Source organism: Salarias fasciatus, unplaced genomic scaffold (assembly GCF_902148845.1).
Source record: "Salarias fasciatus unplaced genomic scaffold, fSalaFa1.1, whole genome shotgun sequence".
Classification (NCBI taxonomy): Eukaryota; Metazoa; Chordata; class Actinopteri; order Blenniiformes; family Blenniidae; genus Salarias; species Salarias fasciatus.
Genome location: NW_021941282.1, coordinates 37,869 through 50,432, shown reverse-complemented (window position 1 = coordinate 50,432; position 12,564 = coordinate 37,869). Strand labels below are relative to the sequence as shown.

At 60.4% G+C, this 12,564-nt stretch overlaps 1 protein-coding gene across 1 annotated transcript; it reads left to right on the top strand.

Moving 5' to 3' along the window:
• The first annotated feature begins 234 nt into the window (after positions 1-234).
• LOC115384705 (centrosomal protein of 170 kDa protein B-like) lies at positions 235-11,289 on the top strand. The gene is made up of 14 exons (XM_030086945.1): positions 235-343; positions 899-1,000; positions 2,284-2,787; positions 2,925-3,850; positions 5,876-6,058; positions 6,130-6,238; positions 6,859-8,424; positions 8,861-9,101; positions 9,219-9,378; positions 9,450-9,542; positions 10,049-10,134; positions 10,484-10,577; positions 10,681-10,732; positions 11,027-11,289. The coding sequence occupies exons 1-14, from the start codon at positions 241-243 to the stop codon at positions 11,239-11,241; spliced, it is 4,434 nt and encodes a 1,477-aa protein (XP_029942805.1). The 5' UTR covers positions 235-240; the 3' UTR covers positions 11,242-11,289.
• The last annotated feature ends 1,275 nt before the right edge of the window (positions 11,290-12,564 follow it).

The window sequence follows — 12,564 nt, the reverse complement described above, 5'->3', positions numbered from 1 at the left end:
GTTGACTGGTTGGTTGGTGGACTGGTTGGATGACTGCTTGGTTGATTGGTTGGTTGACTGGTTGGTTGATTGGTTGGTTGGTGGACTGGTTGGATGACTGCTTGGTTGATTGGTTGGTTGATTGGTTGGTTGGTTGACTGGTTGGTTGGTGGACTGGTTGGATGACTGGTTGGTTGATTGGTTGGTTGGTTGATTGGTTGGTTGGTGGACTGGTTGGATGACTGCTTGGTTGTCCTCTGGATGCTGCAGCATGAGAAGTACAGCAGCCAGCTGCAGATGAGCCTGAAGCCTTCAGAGAAGAGCGAGCTGGAAGAACGGCGGCCGGCTGTGAAGAGCACTCAAGGTACAAACTACACCGTCAACAACACCGTTAGCAACACCAGCAACAGCACTATTAACAACAGCATCAACAATTCAGTCAACAACATCAACACTGTCAACAACACTATCAACAATACAGTCAACAACACCATCGAAAACACTGAACAGTACAGTCAACAGCACTGTCAACACTATCGTCAATAGCATCCACAACACTGTCAATACAGTCGACAACACCATCAACCCCATCATCATCTGTAGCATCAACAACATCAAAAACACTGAACAGTACAGTCAACAACACTTTCAACAACACCGTCAACAATACAGTCAACAACACCGTCAACAACACTGTCCACAACATTATCATCAATGGCATCAACAACACTGTCAATACAGTCGACAACACCATCAACACCATCATCGTCTGTAGCATCAACAACACCGTCGGCAACACCGACAACACCCCTGACTCTGCTACAGCCCACATGGCTGTACAGGAACAGCACTACACCCCTCCTCCTTACACCGTTACGGAACACCGGATACAGCCGAACTCCCGCTGCTTTTCCTGCAGAGGCTCCGGTCAGCCGGCCCACGCCGCTGTACGGCCAGCCGTCCTGGTGGGGAGAGGAGGATTATGGGAGTAAACTCCATGACGGCGAAGAGCTGCATCACGGTAAATCTCATCATCCCGCATGCAGACGGTCCGGCTGTTGTTGGCGTTGTCTTTCATGGTGTCGGTGGTGCAGGCGGCGTAGCGGTGTAGCTGGTGGCGGGTTCAGCTGTAGCTCAGTCTGCTGAGATGTGTCATGGTCTCATAACGAGGCTCCGGCGGTTTCTGCTTTCATTACATGAACAGGAACAACAGAAGGACGGTTGTTGAAATGTGGATACTGAATGTCGGTTAAAGAGTTTTCGTCTGTGTCCAAATGTCCCCCTGTCCCCCTGTCCCCCTGTCCCCGACCCCTCAGTCCCTACAGTGCTGGACCACATAGTGGACTTTATGGAGCCTGAATCCGTTGGGATTCGGACTCGCAGTTCCCTACTTTTTCCCTCAGCGCTGATCACGGGACCAACGGCCTGTACCATGGTAACCATGGTAACCAGACGTTTTGTAATATATGTTTTAATGTCTCTTATTCTGCATTTTCCTTTCTTGTCGTCTTTCTGATCAGTGAAGAATAAATAAGATATTTTATTAAATTCTTCCCGGCTCGCTCTGCTGCTCTTCCGCCATTTTGCTGGAGATTCACAATGCACCATGGGTAGTATTGAGCCATCTAGGGACCATCGATGCTCACTACTTTTCAAGATGCATTGTGGGAAATTCTTCTTTATTGCTATCTGGACATTTGGACAGCCCTACAGATGTCTTCACTCTGTAGTGTCCTCTAGAGGACACAGTGTGGACATTCGGACACAGCCCGGGACATAGTGTCTACGTTAGAATGTCTCTCCGACCTCAGTGTTCCTGATGTTAGTGGTGTTGTTAGCATTGTCGATAGCCTTCTTGCTAGCAGTGATGTTAGTGGTGTTGTTAGCATTGTAGATAGCCTTCTTGCTAGCAGTGTTGTTAGCGATGTTGTTAGCATTGTAGATCGCCTTCTTGCTAGCAGTGATGTTAGCGGTGTTGTTTGCATTGTAGATAGCCTTCTTGCTAGCAGTGATGTTAGCGGTGTTGTTTGCATTGTAGATAGCCTTCTTGCTAGCAGTGATGTTAGCGGTGTTGTTTGCATTGTAGATAGCCTTCTTGCTAGCAGTGATGTTAGCGGTGTTGTTTGCATTGTAGATAGCCTTCTTGCTAGCAGTGATGTTAGCGGTGTTGTTAGCATTGTACCTTGTTACTAGCGGTGACGTTTCCAGTGCTGGTTCTGGTTTCGGGTCCAGTTCTGTCTGTGTACACCGCGATGCCGGCGGTTCTGTGGCTGTTCTCTTTCACGTGTTCCGTTGTTCCGCCAGACGTCCAGAAAGACGCCGCGGATCCTGACGGGTCCCGGTCTGTCTCCGACTCACAACCAAAGACGGTCTTTCCGTCGTACCACCGCGAGCCGAGCTACTTCGAGATCCCCACCAAGGACCTGTACCCCCACAAGGCCTTCATGGAGCCGCAGTTTCACGACGTCCCCACCAAGGACACGGACGCCGTGCCGGCCACGCCCCCCACCCCCACCCCCACCCCGCCCGTCGTCCAGAGCCACGCCTCCTTCACCATCGAGTTCGACGACTGCATGCCCGGCAAGATCAAGATCAAGGACCACGTCACCAAGTTCTCCACCCGCCAGAGGAAGGCTCCGCCCGCCAAGGCCGCCGTCTCGACCACGCCCACAGAGCTGATGTCCGCCGACAGCAAGGTGGCCGATTGGCTGGTGCAGAGTGACGTCAGCATGATGAAGCGGCGTCCGCCGTGCGACGACGTCTACAGCACCAAGAGCGACCTCGCCGTGAGCGCCAAGACCCTGAAAGGTCAGAACCGCTGTAACGCTGACCCTCGTTGCAGGTGAAGTGGCCTCGCCAGGTCCTGACCCGGCCCGGTGGTCCTGACCCGGCCCGGTGGTCCTGACCCGGCCCGGTGGTCCTCATGTGGTTCCTCCTCTGATCAGGTCACCAGCACGAGGACGGAACCCAGAGCGACTCCGAGGACCCGCTTCTGCAGGGCCGGAGGACGTCCCAGCAGTCCGTCCAGCAGGCCCTGCCAGGGGACCGCCAAGACCTGGGCCCGCGGGGAACCCCTGACCACCTGGGCCAGCCGGCCTCGCAGGGGGCCCCGGAGCACCTGGCCCAGCAGGCCCCGCCGGGGGGCCCGGAGCACCTGGCCCCGCTGGGGGCCCCAGACCACCTGGCCCCGCGGGCCCCGCCGGACCACCTGCCCCAGCAGGCCTTCGTCATCGAGTTCTTCGACGAGAACCCGCGCAAGAAGCGCTCGCAGTCCTTCACGCACACCTCCGCCCACGCCGACTCGTACTCCGCCCTCAAGGCCAAGCTGGAGCGGCGCAAAGGCGGCGAGCGCCCGGCGTCCGTGCACGGCCACGTGGTCTCCGCCCAGCAGGGGGCCGTCCCCCCGAGGGGCCCCGGCGGCCCCCAGAGGTCCAGCTCTCTGAAGCGGGACAAGGCGGAGGCGGAGTCCTCGTGCCGCTCGCCGCCCGCCGCGCTCGTCAGACCCTTCGGCAGCGTGGGGAGGCGGTCCCAGCTGGCCCAGGAGTTCCTGAAGGACTCCTATCAGGACCCGTCCCCCACCAGAGACAGGATGTCCCCCCCGCCCATGTCTGCGCCGCCGGTGATGGAGTCCCCTCCGTACGCCCAGGACCCCCCTCAGCGGGAAGACCCCCGCCCCGCCCCCCCCTCCCAGCCCCCCGCCCAGACCCCGCCCCCCCCCGTCTTCCCGGTCCTGCCCCCGGGCCCACCCAAAGACCTGCAGAGGACGGCCAGGACCGAGGAGGACGACAGTCAGAGCGACGCCGGGACGTACACCATCGACACCGAGGGGCTGGACCGCGAGGTGGAGGAGGCCCGGGGCATGATCGACCAGGTGGGGCAACTGGAGGGGCGGGGGGGGCAACACGATCGACCAGGTGGGGCAACTGGAGGGGCGGGGGGGCAACACGATCGACCAGGTGGGGCAACTAGAGAGGCGGGGGGGCAACATGATCGACCAGGTGGGGCAACTGGAGGGGCGGGGGCAACACGATCGACCAGGTGGGGCAACTGGAGGGGCGGGGGCAACACGATCAACCAGGTGGGGCAACATGATCGACCAGGTGGGGCAACTGGAGGGGCGGGGGCAACACGATCAACCAGGTGGGGCAACATGATCGACCAGGTGGGGCAACTGGAGGGGCGGGGGGGCAACACGATCGACCAGGTGGGGCAACGGGAGGGGCGGGGGGGCAACACGATCGACCAGGTGGGGCAACTAGAGAGGCGGGGGGGGCAACATGATCGACCAGGTGGGGCAACTGGAGGGGCGGGGCAACACGATCGACCAGGTGGGGCAACTGGAGGGGCGGGGGCAACATGATCGACCAGGTGGGGCAACTGGAGGGACGGGGGGGCAACACGATCGACCAGGTGGGGCAACTAGAGAGGCGGGGGGGCAACATGATCGACCAGGTGGGGCAACTGGAGGGGCGGGGGCAACACGATCAACCAGGTGGGGCAACATGATCGACCAGGTGGGGCAACTGGAGGGGCGGGGGCAACACGATCAACCAGGTGGGGCAACATGATCGACCAGGTGGGGCAACTGGAGGGGCGGGGGGGCAACACGATCGACCAGGTGGGGCAACTGGAGGGGCGGGGGGGCAACACGATCGACCAGGTGGGGCAACTAGAGAGGCGGGGGGGCAACATGATCGACCAGGTGGGGCAACTGGAGGGGCGGGGGCAACACGATCAACCAGGTGGGGCAACATGATCGACCAGGTGGGGCAACTGGAGGGACGGGGGCAACATGATTGACCAGGTGGGGCAACTGGAGGGGCGGGGGCAACACGATTGACCAGGTGGGGCAACTGGAGGGGCGGGGGCAACACGATCAACCAGGTGGGGCAACATGATCGACCAGGTGGGGCAACTGGAGGGACGGGGGGGCAACATGATCGACCAGGTGGGGCAACTGGAGGGGCGGGGGCAACACGATCGACCAGGTGGGGCAACGGGAGGGGCGGGGGCAACACGATCAACCAGGTGGGGCAACATGATCGACCAGGTGGGGCAACTGGAGGGGCGGGGGCAACACGATCAACCAGGTGGGGCAACATGATCGACCAGGTGGGGCAACTGGAGGGGCGGGGGGGCAACACGATCGACCAGGTGGGGCAACTAGAGAGGCGGGGGGGCAACATGATCGACCAGGTGGGGCAACTGGGGGGGCGGGGGCAACACGATCAACCAGGTGGGGCAACATGATCGACCAGGTGGGGCAACTGGAGGGACGGGGGCAACATGATTGACCAGGTGGGGCAACTGGAGGGGCGGGGGCAACATGATTGACCAGGTGGGGCAACTGGAGGGGCGGGGGGCAACACGATCAACCAGGTGGGGCAACATGATCGACCAGGTGGGGCAACTGGAGGGGCGGGGGCAACACGATCAACCAGGTGGGGCAACTGGAGGGACGGGGGGGCAACATGATCGACCAGGTGGGCAACTGGAGGGACGGGGGGCAACATGATCGACCAAGTGGGGCAACTGGAGGGGCGGGGGCAACACGATCGACCGGGTGGGGCAACTGGAGGGACGGGGGGCAAAATGATCGACCAGGTGGGGCAACTGGAGGGACGGGGGGGGCAACACGATCAACCAGGTGGGGCAACTGGAGGGACGGGGGGCAACACGATCAACCAGGTGGGGCAACTGGAGGGACAGGGGGCAAAATGATCGACCAGGTGGGGCAACTGGAGGGACGGGGGCAACATGATCAACCAGGTGGGGCAACTGGAGGGACGGGGGGCAACATGATCAACCAGGTGGGGCAACTGGAGGGACAGGGGGCAACGGGGGGGCAGTTGCCTCTCGTTGCCCCCTGTCTCACCCCTGCTTGTTGCCCCGGCAGGTCTTCGGGGTTCTGGACTCTCCAGAATACGGGGACAGCAGTCCGGCCGTGTCCAGGCCTGTGATTGGTGAAGGTGAGGATGAGGCTCCGCCCCCGACTGCTGATGTGGACCGTCTGCAGGACTTTCCGGTGGGAACCCTCTGCTGCCCCCCGTGTCCCCCGTGTCCCCCGGTCTCCATTCAGGTACTGCTTCAGTCCTCTGTCTGTCCCTCAGCCTTCGTCCCGCCTCCCGTCCTGCACTGCCTCTGTTCCAGGTCTTGAGTGGATCCGGTCCCGATGGACCCAAGTGGGTCTCCAGATGGGCGAGTCTGGCAGACGGCTGTGATCCGGGACCCGGTCCTCCTCAGGCCCAGCATCTAGAAGGTCTGTCTCATTGCCCTGCACTCATAGTCCAGAACCCGGTACCCTGAGTCCACACAGGGTCCAGGAACCGGTCCCGTAGTCCAGAACCCGGTACCCTGAGTCCCGAGTCCACACAGGGTCCAGGAACCGGTCCCGTAGTCCAGAACCCGGTACCCTGAGTCCACACAGGGTCCAGGAACCGGTCCCGTAGTCCAGAACCCGGTACCCTGAGTCCACACAGGGTCCAGGAACCGGTCCCGTAGTCCAGAACCCGGTACCCTGAGTCCACACAGGGTCCAGGAACCGGTCCCGTAGTCCAGAACCCGGTACCCTGAGTCCACACAGGGTCCAGGAACCGGTCCCGTAGTCCAGAACCCGGTACCCTGAGTCCACACAGGGTCCAGGAACTGGTCCTGTAGTCCAGAACCCGGTACCCTGAGTCCACACAGGGTCCAGGAACCGGCTCAGGATTCAGTCGATGATCCTTCAAACTTCCACCAATTAAAAAAAGGAAAGAAAGATGTGATTGGTTAGTGGCGGCCAATCAGAGCCGAGCTATCCAATAAGAGACGGGCATGTTTCTCACACACACACACACACACACACACACACACCCTCTGATGGGACTCTCGTCCTCACAGACCTGGACCTCCTGAGCCGCTCCGTCTGCAGCTTCAGTTTCCAGAACCCGGACTCGGACTCGGTTCCGGGTTCCCGGACCAGGAGGCTCCTTCCTCAGGTCCCTCCAGAGAAGCTGGACCCGGTTGTCCCAGGAGTCCAGTACCAGCTCCAGGACCCCGTGGGGACAGTCCTCGGCCCCACGCAGTCCCCCCAGCGCCTGTCGGTCCAGGACGACGTGGACCCGGACAGCCTGAGCGACGCCAGCCGCTCGGACGAGACCCCGGTCCTGGAGAGGACCCGGCGGTCCCCGGGGACCGCTCTGGAGAAAGTGTGCCCGGCCCCCAAGTCCACGTCCTTCTACATCGGATCTGAAGAACTTCCGGGTGAGTCCTCTCAGAGTCCGGGACGGGCCGAGAGGACAGCGGACCCTCCAGCCAGGACCCCGCCCACCACCGTGCTGATCCGGCACCTGAGCGGTCCGGACCGCCAGAGGACAGGAGTCAAGCCCAACAGCTCCGCCCCCAACCTCCAGATCCAGGACAAGGAGTCCAGCAGGGACGGCGGTGTGTCCTTCGTCCGGCAGGAGAGCTTCACCAGGGACCGTCCCAGCGCCGGCGTCCACCTGAAGAGACTGCCCCACATCAGCAGCCACCCGTCCATCCGGGACCTGGAGCTGGGCCGGGACCTGGAGCTGGGCCGGGACCGCGCGCCGAGCCCGCCGGCCGAGGGGACGCCGTCCTCTCTGGATGTCAAGCCGCCGCCGTCCGCCTCGGCGCGCGGCCCGTCCGGCCGCGGGGACGAGTCCCTGTCCGGGGACTCGGACGTGGACACGGCCAGCACCGTCAGCCAGGTGAGCAGCAAGAACGCCGCCGCCGGCTCCGCCCCCAGGAAGTGTCCCCCCGGCGGCCCGCAGAGGGACCGGCCGTCCTCCAACCCGGAGCGGGGCCGGCAGGTCAGCGCCCGGGAGCGTCTCTCGGAGAAGCGGCGGAGCCACACGGCGGCGGACGCGTCCGCCAGGCGCCTCCAGACGCACCGCAGCGCCGGGAACCGCGGCGCCGCGGACCTCGGCGAGGGTCAGCAGGGTCCCGGTCCTCACAAGACCACCTCCTCCGATCAAGAACTGTCTCGTCCGTCCAGCCGCGGCAAGAAGGTCCCGGGCCCCGTCCAGAGAGAAGACGGCGGAAAGACGTCCAGGACGGCGGCGCCGCAGGTCCTGACCCGGTCCAACAGCCTGTCGGCGCCGCGGCCCACCCGCGCCTCCATGCTGCGCCGCGCCCGCCTGGGCGAGGCGTCGGACAACGAGGGGGCGGAGACAGACCGCGGCTCCCAGAACTCCGACCACGCCGCCGGCAGGAAGCTGTCCCGCCTGGACATCCTGGCCATGCCCCGGAAGAGGACCGGGTCCTTCACCGCTCCTAGCGACACCGAGGTGTCCGGGCGCGGCGCCCGCGGCGCCGAGTCTGGCGGCGCCACCAGGAAGACGTCGGTGGGCGACGCCCGGCAGGCGCTGGGCCGAGGGGGCGGAGCTCCGGGGAAGCAGCAGCTCACCCGGACCCGGTCCGGTGGAGCCAAGTATCTGAGCAGTGGTGAGTCCTGGTCCTGTACTGGTCCTGTACTGGTACTGTCCAATCCTGGTCCAGTACTGGTACTGTCCAGTCCTGGTACTGTACTGATCCTGTACTGGTACTGTCCAGTCCTGGTCCAGTACTGGTACTGTCCAGTCCTGGTCCAGTACTGGTACTGTCCAGTCCTGGTCCAGTTCTGGTCTAGTACTGGTACCGTCCATTCCTGGTACTGTACTGGTACTGTTCTGGTACTGTCCAGTCCTGGTCCAGTACTGGTACTGTCTAGTCCTGGTACTGTACTGGTCTAGTACTGGTACTGTCCAGTCCTGGTACTGTACTGGTACTGTCCATTCCTGGTCCAGTCCTGGTCTAGTACTGGTAACAGGACAGTGGACATATGAGACAGGCGGTGGAGCAGTGGGACAGTCGTCCTCAGGCTTGTGGACTCTGTCTTCAGGGTCTCGCCACAGACAGAAAGGGTCCGACTTGTCTTCGTCCTCCGAGGAGGACTACCACACCGCTTCCAAGCACGTCCAAAGCCAAGCGCCCGTCCCACCCCCCCGTCCCGGACAGACGCCCCGCCCCCACCGCCCCGCCACCAGGACCAAGTCCGTCTCCGTGGAGACGGAGGAGGATGAGGACCAGACCGACGCAGACCTGTACCAGAACTGGTCTACACACAGCGCCGAGATCGCCAAGTAAGCTGTGCAGGGTTTGACTCCGCCCCCTCACTCCACCCTGACCCCGCCCCCTCACTCCACCCCCCCCCCTCCACCCCTCACTCCACCCTGGTGGTCTCTGTCTCTCGTCCTCAGGCTGAGTCAGGACCTCGCCAAGGACCTGGCCATCCTGGCCCGGGAGATCCACGACGTGGCGGGGGACGGGGACGGGGACTCTCCCGGGTCCGGGGTGGGGGCCGGCTCTCCCGGCTCGCTGCCCAACACTCCCGGCTCCACCATCTCTGCCAGGGAGGAGGTGAGCTGCCCTCTGACCCCACCCCCAACACCAAGACCCCCCCTGACCCGGTCCTGCTCTGTGTCTCGCAGCTGGTCCAGCGGGTCCCTGAGGCCAGCCTGAACTTCCAGAAGGTTCCACCTGCTGCTGTCTCCCACCTGGACCAGAACATGAACCAGCCACAGGTCTCACGTCCACCTTCAGACACACACACACACACACACACACACACACTCTGAGACACACAGAGACACACCGTCCATCCAGAGCCTCCGTCAGTCTGACCTGTTCAGATTTGTTTCCATCTTCTGGAAATTCAGAAGAGACCCTGCTAACTTGTGAGGTTTAACTGTTTAACTGTGTAATTCAGAGCCATTAGAGATAACCAGCTGGTTAGCAGCCTGTAGAGATAACCAGCTGGTTAGCAGCCTGTAGAGATAACCAGCTGGTTAGCAGCCTGTAGAGATAACCAGCTGGTTAGCAGCCTGTAGAGATAACCAGCTGGTCCAGGTGAGTCAGTGGACGTTCTGCAGCTCAGGCTGACGGAGGAAGGATGGATCCCTCCTCCACCAGACTGACTCCTCCTCCTCCTCTTCCTCCTCCTCTTCCTCCTCCTCCTCCTCCTCCTCCTCCTCTTCCTCCTCCTCTTCCTCCTCCTCCTCCTCCTCCTCCTCCTCCTCCTCTTCCTCAGGTTCTAGATAACAAGATGTTGAATCCGGTGTCTCAGCTGTCTCACACCATCAGAGAGAACACCGAGCAGCTGGCCGAGAACATCAAGTGAGTTTAGCCTGACTTTAGCCTGAGTTTAGCCTGGTTTATCAGACTTTAGCCTGACTTTAGCCTGAGTTTAGCCTGGTTTATCAGACTTTAGCCTGACTTTAGCCTGAGTTTAGCCTGGTTTATCAGACTTTAGCCTGACTTTAGCCTGAGTTTAGCCTGGTTTTTTCTGACTTTAGCCTGAGTTTAGCCTGAGTTTAGCCTGAGTTTAGCCTGAGTTTAGCCTGAGTTTAGCCTGGTTTTTTCTGACTTTAGCCTGAGTTTAGCCAGAGCTTAGCCTGGGCTTATGTGAGTTTAGCCTGACTTTAGCCGGTTTGAGCCCGGGTTTACCTGAGCTTGTGGTTTCCAGGGTTCTGTTCCAGAGCCGGTCTGATCTTTGGGACGAGGTTGAAGCGAGGATGAGTGTTGAGAAGGAAGCCCCGCCCACAAAGACCTCGAACCAGGTCGGTATGGGGCAGACCTGGAGAGCAGTGGGCGTGTCCTAACACAGTGTGGGAGTGGCCTCACCTGGCAGGGGCGTGGCCTCACCTGTGTGTTGTGTTGCAGGAGATCGCCTCCATCCTGCAGGAGCTGCGCCGAGTCCAGAGACAGCTGGAAGGTAGGTCCAGGTCTGGGTCCGGGTGGTGTCAGGGGTCCGGGTGGTCTTGGGGGTCTGGGTGGTTTTGGGGTCTGGGTGGTCTGGTTGGTGTTGGGGGTCTGCTTGGTGTTGGGGGTCTGCTTGGTTTTGGGGGTCTTGGTGGTCTTGGGGGTCTGGGTGGTCTGGTTGGTGTTGGGGGTCTGCTTGGTGTTGGGGGTCTGCTTGGTTTTGGGGGTCTTGGTGGTCTTGGGGGTCTGGGTGGTCTTGGGGGTCTGCTTGGTGTCAGGTTTTTGATCCTTTCTGGTCTGGTTTCAGTCATAAACAGCTTTGTGGAGCCCGGAGGGAGCCTGCAGATCGTACCTGGACCCAGGGCTGGACCCGGACCCGGACCTGGCCCCTCACCTGGAGGACACGCTCAGGGTCCCCAGAGCCACAAGAAACCATCCACCAAATCCCGCGGGGCCCCCAACAGCAGTGACGCCTCCAAACGCCAGGCCCGCGGACCCAATGGGGGACACTTGCTGGGCTAAGTGGACCGACCCGGAGCCAGACAGGAAGTAGCAGATCCGCTACTTCCTGTTTCCACAACAGTTCTGTTCATCTGTCTGCAGCTGCTGTCTGTCTGAGGTCCACTGGTCCAGGGTCCGCTGGTCCAGGGTCCACTGGTCCAGCAGTCCCCCCAGAACCCAGACAGACTGTACTTGGTGTTTTTTCTGTTGCTGTTTGTTAAATTCTGACGCTGCTTCAGGCTGAATGTTGTAGAAAGACCTGATCCCGACCGCTGCTGCCCAGTCCACCCAGGAACCCAGTCCACCCAGGAACCCAGTCTTCCTTGGGACTGAATCGTTTCAGGGACCCAGTCCTCCTAGGAACAGAGTCCTCCCGGGGGCTGAGTCCTCCTGCTGGCCGAGTCTTGCTGGGAACTGAGTCCTGCTGGGAGCAGAGTCGTCACATGACCTGTCAGGACCAATCAGCTGAGGCTCAGTGGGGTCTCCATGGAGACATGAATGTCTGCCGGTCTGGACTGTCCTGGCTGCCTCTAAGCTCCACCCTCTCTGCTGCTGGACCAAGTCCTGTACCAGTTTAGGTCCACTTAGCTTAGCATAAAGACGGAAAGCACAGAGAGCTGTTAGCGTAGCTTAGCATAAAAATGGAAACACAACACCTGGGTTTGACTCGTTAAAAAACAGAAGCATGAAAAGCTGTTCGCACACGCTAGCACAAGCTTTTACCGTAACATAAGAGCTAGCAGCATGGGGAGCTATTAGCATACCAAGCAGAAATGCTAAGGAGAGCCTGATGTTAGCATTGGACTACATGAGAACTGCTCGCACAATTTTATAGACTAGAAGCACAACAGAACTCCTGGCTCAGCACAATCCCTTCATGTAGCTTAGCATCGCGTCTGGGAGCGTTTCATATGTGAAGACACGAGCTAGCACAGACGTTTTGCGTAGCTTGTGATACTAGAATATGTTGCTCATAGACTTTGTGCCAAACTAAGGTAACGCATCGACTGTGCACGCACTTTTAATGCAAAGCTGAGCTAAGCTAACAGCAGCCTTAGGCTAACATGTCCCTGTGCTCCCAGCCTTTATGCTAAGCTAAGCTAAGCTAAGCCCACCCTTAGGTATCGCATCCTTTTGCTCCAGTGTTTGTATAAAGCTAATAAGTGTGTGTGTGTGTGTGTGTGTGTGTGTGTGTGTGTGTGTGTGTGTGTGTGTGTGTGTGTGTGTGTGTGTGTGTGTGTGTGTGTGTGTGAGTGTCCTGGTGGCAGCGTGGGGGACGGACGGCGTCTTTTTGGTAGTGTATACGTATCTGTAGCTGGAGGCTAGCTGATGGTTCAAGGCTAA

Coding starts and splice junctions, on each gene's coding strand:
- LOC115384705 (XM_030086945.1), top strand. CDS start 241: ATGCTGCAGCATGAGAAGTACAGCAGCCAGCTGCAGATGAGCCTGAAG. Junction 3,851..5,875: donor CCCGGGGCATGATCGACCAG/GTGGGGCAACTG, acceptor TTGCCCCGGCAG/GTCTTCGGGGTTCTGGACTC. Junction 9,379..9,449: donor CCATCTCTGCCAGGGAGGAG/GTGAGCTGCCCT, acceptor TGTGTCTCGCAG/CTGGTCCAGCGGGTCCCTGA.